Raw genomic sequence first — 7,480 nt, 5'->3', positions numbered from 1 at the left:
AATAAAATAATAATAATAATAATAATAATAATAAATGCCATTAGTTTGATTCAGATCTAGCTTTATATTTTTACAATTCTACTCTAAAAATGCATTACGTGACAAGAACGCGCACATAATATTGAGGCTGAACTTCAGCTACCCAGTAGCTGTGTACAATATCACCAGGTGTGAGAGAACTTCCTGGGGTGTCCCAATTCTGCAGGTCTCAAAGCACTAAACATAAATATCATATGCATTGCTGAGACATCTGAGCACAAGTTTACTGACATTAATTTATCCTAAAAACTGCAGTCATTGAGTGCTTAGACGGAAGACAGACTAGACACATCTGTGCAATCCTCCACCAGGGATACACGCCCTTGGATGATGCTTTCATTAATCTCCTGCACAATAATTTCAGACCTCTAATACTGAGTACTTTCATTTTTACATGTAATAAATACATAAAAGAGAAGGAATAAAATACCTTGGTTTTGCATGTAAGCATATTTGGCACATAAAGAGACCCTGTTATTTTTTAGCTGGAGATTTGCAGGAAATTCATTTCTGCATTTTGACTACCCTGAAATTCATCCTGAAAACTTGTCAGCCATAAATGAAGCAATTAATTAATTAATATGAAATGAACAAATAAATCACATTCTCCTAAAGCCAAATTAAATAAATGCAAAGTTTTTTTATTTTATTTATTTAAGTATTTTTTATGTTAATTAATAAGCATAAGAACGCTTTGAAACTGTCTGGTTAGTAAGACCACACAGTGGCACTTTTGTAAATGGTGCATTTTAACACCTTCTCTTGTGAATATAAGCTATAATGACAATAACAAGCCGTGACTAACTAACCATCATCAACAGCCAAAAGCTATTGAAATAGACATAGACCGAATAAAAATGATGAAGTACGTTTATGAAAGGGCCATGCCCCCCTGCCGACAAGTACAGTAACCAAACACATGCCAAATGTGCATGCAACTATTAAGTGAAACCATTATATTGTGCCATACATACATTGAGGGCATTAGGTTTATAGCAGACAACTCACATATTGCGATTATACATGCTGTATATTGCATAAACCACTGAACCAGACCATACACTGCTGCTTTCCGCAGAACCAGACCCTGTCATTTCTTCAGACAGTCATATCCTGATTTCATTTCCATCTAAAGAGGGCGGATGTCTCCCTGGACAATGATGAGGCTCGCGTGAGAGGGCGATGTTCACCGCTCCCGGAGTGGACGTCTCCGAAGCAGCCAGCACGTTTCTGCGTCACGACACACCCCCATTTCTTGTGTCACACCGCAAATCAAACTTTTAAGAAAGGGAATCAGTTCTTTGCATGTACAAGTTCCTGATGGCTTATCTAAAGCAGGTCAGAAGTGCTTCAGGATAAGCCCCCAAGCGCTGCGGTTCTAAGAACAGCTTCGTGATTCGCTCTCTGAGCCATCCTCCTCATTCGCTCGTCAATTTAGAACATCTCCCAGCATGAAATACTCCCATATTTATAGGTGCATTTAGAATAAGGAGGATGCATTTAAATGGCACACAGCTGGGTAGCAAAATGTCCTATTTCCATTAAACAACAAACCAAGGCACAAAATAAAGAACCTACAATGCTGCTGTAGCCTCTTTGGATGAATACATTCCAACAGAAATGTGTGAATAACCAAACAACCTGATCTCCAGCAAAATAAATAAATACATAAACAAACAACAATAATAATAATACACGCATGACATAAAAATGAAATGCTGCATGGATATATATGGGAGGGGTATTTGATGTCAGCCTAAAAAAAAATCTCTTTAAGATGTGTAAGGTGGTCAAAGGGATCAGTTGTTTCCATCGTAAAAGCCCTTACACGCCTCCCTCCATGGCTGTCCATCATGGGATAAGGGGACTGTGTTCCTTCAGAGGCCAGCCTCATTTGTGTGCAGAACGTGTGCTTTTGCACCGATTCCCAGCAGCCCCGTGGAGCGGCAACACAGTGGCGTATTGTACGGAGGGGGAGAGGAGGGCCCGCACGAGGAGTCAGAGGAGGTGCGTGGTTACACAGCCCAAGATGGCCGCCAGTCACTCCGTCATCCCTCTCTGGTACGCCGAAAGGTACCATTCAGATCGTCTGCCGTAATGCATAAACCTACTTCCTTCTTCACATTTTCTTGAAACAGTGCAGATCATACGACAGAAAAAGAAAGAAATTGACATGTACAGCTCGTGTGTACATGGCCTATGTGTTTTTGCACACAAACACACGTACAGTAGTAGACCTGTGTACACCTGAAGAAATATTTGGCCAAGCAATACTGTGCAAACACATTTCATGCTGCTTTCAAAGGATTAAACAACATTCAGATTAGTGCGTAAGGAGATTTTGGTTCTGGATATTTGTGGTTTGATGATTTTTCTTGTATTAATTCATCGCAAACATGTTTTCACTCAACAGAATATTCAAAAGGACAAGCATGGCATATTGGAAAATGGAAATCTGGCATATTGCACATTCAGCTGTGTGAAGTCAGGCAAAAGGCCATTTCCGAACATTTTCAGAAGTGTAAACTATCACTTCATACTGTTTGTCAAAACCAAGTAAGTACAAAAAAACAAAAAAAAAAACATTCAATGTTGGATAACTGCTGAAAGTCAAAGGAATGCACAAAATAAAATGAAGTGATCTCGACGTAGTTAGGATGTCTCAGCACAAGCATTTTCCCAATGGCTACATTGACATGTTGATTCATGTGAAATGTACCCCCGACACAAGCTACAGCTTGGGAAACCCACAGGCTGCACCTGAAGCTCATCCAAGAGACATCTTAACCCGGAAATGGAACTCTATGCAGTTACAAACAACAAAAACGCTTATTTTGTATGTCACAAAGCTACCATAGTTTGCAGAGTGGTTAGCATCTCTCATCAACGCACAAGTGAAATACAGCCAATCAAATAATAGAACTGTGCCAAAGCGAGAGAGAGAGAGAGAGAGAGAGAGCATGCAGGTACGCAGGCGCGCACACAGACAGGCACACGCAGAATTTAACAATAAGCTTGCACCTGATTAAAAATTCCAAAATTAATCGAATCGACAAATTGCCCCTTGAAAAAATACTTAAATCCGTACATTATATGTATAACATACAATGCAACGCAGCTCATGTTACGTTTAAAAACGAAACATTACAAATAATGACTTTCTACGCATAAATAAAGCGTACATTTATCAATCTCATTTAATGCAATGAACATATAATTCTATTTTACATAGGTAATCTTAAAATACAGCACATATAAAATTTTAATTTATAGCAGATAGCAACGATAAAATATTTCGAGTGCAAAGGCACTTCTGGAATAAATGGGACGCCAAGTGGATGTAATCAGTAAATGTGTCTCACTCACCATCAAATGCTATGTACAGGAATGCTTATTTCAAATGATACAGTTCTGTTGGACATCAGAAACGATGTGCCTTTTCGCCGGGATAAAATAAAAACATAAAGCTCTATTATACATTTTTTCTTGACAATTTGCTACATCGTGAACGCTTCAAGTAGTAAAATAATTTAAAACAGAAAAAATAATAGTATACCACCTTTACCGCGTATACGTTTACTGATTTATACAGTCTCCAAAATAATAATAATAATACCTAAGTTGCGTTGTTTACTTCTTTCTTGTAATTTGTAGGTTACATAGAGATACGTGTTTAAGTAATTTCATGAAAATGTAATGACATATTTTACAACTGACTCATAGCAGTTTGTTTCTCCAGAACTTCGAGGTAGTCTGGTTCTGTCTTTAATTTTCCAGGGAGCAATGGGTGCTCGTTTTTTGATTGTTCGGCATAATATTTTCGTGGGGTCCCATACAGAACAGTTTTAGTTAACCTGTCTTGGTTGAGGCGCCTGGTTGACTCGTATGGCGGAACGAAATGTCTTTTGGGCAAGGTGCAGAAATTGTAGTTCAGCGTTCCTACTGTCGGAAGCTCCTTAACTCTCTCTGCAATGTTCTGATACAGCAGCTCAGGCTCACGATTTCCACACGGCTGTTTGTCGATGAACTCCACTGTGCTTATTGTATACGCGGGACTACGGGAGTGGTCGTCCTTTTTGGGGTCCAGAGTACTGAAACTCAGTTCCTTCAGGTTTCTATAGTAGGTTACTTGATCACTTTCTTTCTGCATGTAAATGGGGTTTTGACACATCTGACCCACGGGCGGAGGGATGTAGTTATACACATGGCCCTCGGCTTTGTCTGTGCTCGGTTCTGTGCTATAGGACCCATACTGAACCTGGAAAGAATTCAAGTCCATGTTATTGGCATTTGAAGGGACAGTTTCAACACCCTTTCGTCGTTTAAGGACGAATACGAACAGACCTGCACCAAAACAGACGGAAAGAATGAACACAACCAACAGACCCAAAATCAGAACAGACAGCGGTACTTCCGCGTGAATTTCGGGCACCGTTTCCGTGGGAGCGGTTGGAGAGAAAGAGGTTGTTGTATCAGCGGTCGTGCTCACTGTGGGCGTCGTGGTTACAGTGACCTCATTAGTTTCCGTGCAAATGGCATCGTTTCTTATAGACCTCAAGAGCCGTCCAGCGTGTTTGGAAGGAGAGTCACACGTGATTTCATTAACGACAACACTGGTGCTGGACAGCTCCATCCAGTTTTTCAGCGCTACAATGTCACAGGTGCAATCCCACGGGTTTTCTTGGAGATCAATTTGAATGAAAGCAGAAAGCTGATCCAGAACTCCGCGTACTGGCAAGTAAGAGAAGTGGTTGTTTCTAAGGTTAAGTCTCGTGAGCATCGTACCCCCAAAAACGTTGTCGGGGAGAGATCTTAATAAATTGTTGTTAAGGAACAGTAGCTGCAGATTTTGCAAGGAATTAAACGTTTGAGGGAATATTTCTTTAATAACATTGTACTCCAAGTATAAATATTGGAGGCTCTGCAGTCCCGCAAATAACGAATGAGACAGACTTTCAATATAATTGCCATTAAGGTAAAGTCTGCGCAAATTCGTTAAATTTTCAAAGGCCCCATCCTGAATAACTGCTATTCTGTTGTTTCCTAAATGGAGGAGTTCAAGAGAACTATACTCTGTAAGATCTGTTCTATATATCGTTTGTAAATAATTTCCTGTCAAATGCATTTTCTTTGGATATGAAGGTTTGGGTTGAAGTTCTGTTATATTGTGTAATTTCCTTTCTTGGCAATTTATGTTTAATCCACTGTCTGGGTTCTGGGAGGTGCAGACACAGATATTTGGGCACGTCATCGGCACGGGAGACCTCGTCTGATAAACCATAATTGGCCCAAATACATGCTTGTCTTTATTGGACGCTGTTACCCTGGGTGTGGGGCGATTTCTGATTTTAGGAGGGCGGGACGCTTTCGGTGCTCTCGTTGGAGTGACGCCTGGGTGTAACGTTGGAGCGGAACCTTGGTATTGCGAATCCGACGCGGGTTGTACTGCTCGATGGCTCGACTCGCCCGCATTTTTTCTGGGACAAAGATCTTGCCTTATTAATTGGGTGACGTCTTTCCCATGCAATCTAAATGGTGTTTCGCACACAATATCCCCTACAAAGACCGAGATGGTATCCAGCCAGGATTTCAAAGGGATCAGGTCGCAAGTGCAATTCCAAGGGTTCTCCTCCAGCTGGATTTCCATAATGCCTCCAATGTGTTCCAACACCCCAGCAAAAGGCAGCATTTTCAATCGGTTCCCTCTCAAATCCAGATGGGTTAGCAAAACAAAACGGAAAACATTGTTGGGAAGGGAAAGCAGTAGATTGTCGTTCAGTATTAGTACTTTCAGTTTATTCAGTTTGCTGAATGCACCTGCCTCAATGGCGCTAATGTAATTGTAATCAGCTTGCAAATATTCCAAACTTTCTAAACCAGCGAAGGTATCTTCCTTAATTATTTCCAAGTTATTGTTGTTGAGATGCAGTCGCTTTAAAATTTTCAGTCCCATAAAGGCTCCCGTTTTAATCTCTTGTAACCCGTTGTTCCCCAGATGAAGGGATGTAACATTGCCATAATTTATGAAATCGTTTGGGTTGAGTTTGGAAAGAAAGTTACCATTGAGAAAGAGCTGAGAGATTTTGTTCTGTGGTGGGTAAAACAGATGAATTGCTGTAAATCCCTTGTTCTCACAGTTGATATTCAAAACATTTTCCTTTTCCTCACAAGAGCAGCGATTCTTACAGATGTCTTTGGAAGTTTTGCGGCTTTCTGTCTTCGAGGAGAAACTGGTCACCGTTAAAACGCTAAGCAACAAAACGCTGTTCAGCATTTTTACAGTGTCGCCGAACGCTTGCGCATCAACGTCGGTGGACCTTTGAAACGGTCACTTTTAGTGAAAGCATGCAGATAAGAAAAATGAAAGAAAAGGGTCAAAAATCCGACGAACGCGCAGTACTCCTCATTGACCTTCCTTTAAATCCAAATGGAAAATGCAGTGCGAAGGCAATCACCGGACACATCGTGAGTGGCACTTCACCGAAAACATGTTCTTTTGTCAGGGGATACCTTGGCGAAAGGCTGCTATCCCCGCAGTTAAGCCAGACCATTCATGCAGCAGTTTTAAGCATTTCCGAAGCAGCATAAGCAGTAACGGAGAAATACTCACTACGCGACAGAGCTTGAATAGTGCGTTCTTTTCCCCTTATCCCGGAGTTTTTCATCCTGCATCGAACAGAAACTGCGCACGCGATCCAGACCGTCCCTTCACCTCGCTGGCTGTACGGACGAAAGACCACGGATCTGAATAAGATGCTGAATCTTGGGAACGCAGGCTGCAACAATCTCCGCGCTGCTTCATTCACTCCCACTGAAAGCGTAGTGTGTGGTTAGCCTGGATTTTGAGATTGCGTCCTCCCTCACTGAAAGCCGGGGAACTCTACGTCATTCGCAATGACGAGTAGATAGAATTTGTTACAGGAGGCATCTGTTTCCGCATTTTTTGCTATTGCTATTGTTATTATTATTATTATTATTATTATTATTATTATTATCATCTACTCTTTTTAATATATGACTGAAAGCGTACTCCCCAGTACAACCACATATACGCTTCCTACACGTCTCTAACTCAAGCCTGATCCTCATTAATCATGTATAATCGATAGCCCTAGCAATATACAATTTCGATGGTTAACACGCCTGTTTAAACGCAGAGGCTAGTCGGACCGTCAGCCCAATTTGTAAGCATCAAATCATGTTCCCTTTCTTTCATTCAAGCAGTGTCTTTCTATGCTGTAACGAAAAAAAACAAAAAACATTGCATTTCACTTCACCTAATGATTTTTTTTTCTAATCCGCATTTCAAAACGTCATCTGGTTATGTAGTTTTATACACTTGGAAAATCATATATCTCGTGCAGACTTGTGGAGTTCTGATTTGTGTGTTTTTACCAAACACGCCACTAGGAGGAGGAGACACGTCCTTCATGCCCACCGT

At 41.0% G+C, this 7,480-nt stretch overlaps 1 protein-coding gene across 1 annotated transcript; it reads right to left on the bottom strand.

The window, feature by feature from the left end:
- Window positions 1–3,211: 3,211 nt before the first annotated feature.
- Window positions 3,212–6,929, bottom strand: slitrk2 (SLIT and NTRK-like family, member 2). Its single transcript, XM_064329354.1, has one exon. The coding sequence runs from the start codon at window positions 6,311–6,313 to the stop codon at window positions 3,746–3,748; it is 2,568 nt and encodes an 855-aa protein (XP_064185424.1). The 5' UTR covers window positions 6,314–6,929; the 3' UTR covers window positions 3,212–3,745.
- Window positions 6,930–7,480: the final 551 nt, after the last annotated feature.

This window comes from Anguilla rostrata, chromosome 3 (assembly GCF_018555375.3).
Source record: "Anguilla rostrata isolate EN2019 chromosome 3, ASM1855537v3, whole genome shotgun sequence".
Taxonomy (NCBI): Eukaryota; Metazoa; Chordata; class Actinopteri; order Anguilliformes; family Anguillidae; genus Anguilla; species Anguilla rostrata.
Note: the sequence above shows the minus strand (reverse complement) of the source record. Positions and strands in the feature narration are given on the sequence as shown.

What these genes read in the sequence shown, in the direction of transcription:
- slitrk2 (XM_064329354.1), bottom strand. Translation starts at nt 6,313, where the DNA reads ATGCTGAACAGCGTTTTGTTGCTTAGCGTTTTAACGGTGACCAGTTTC.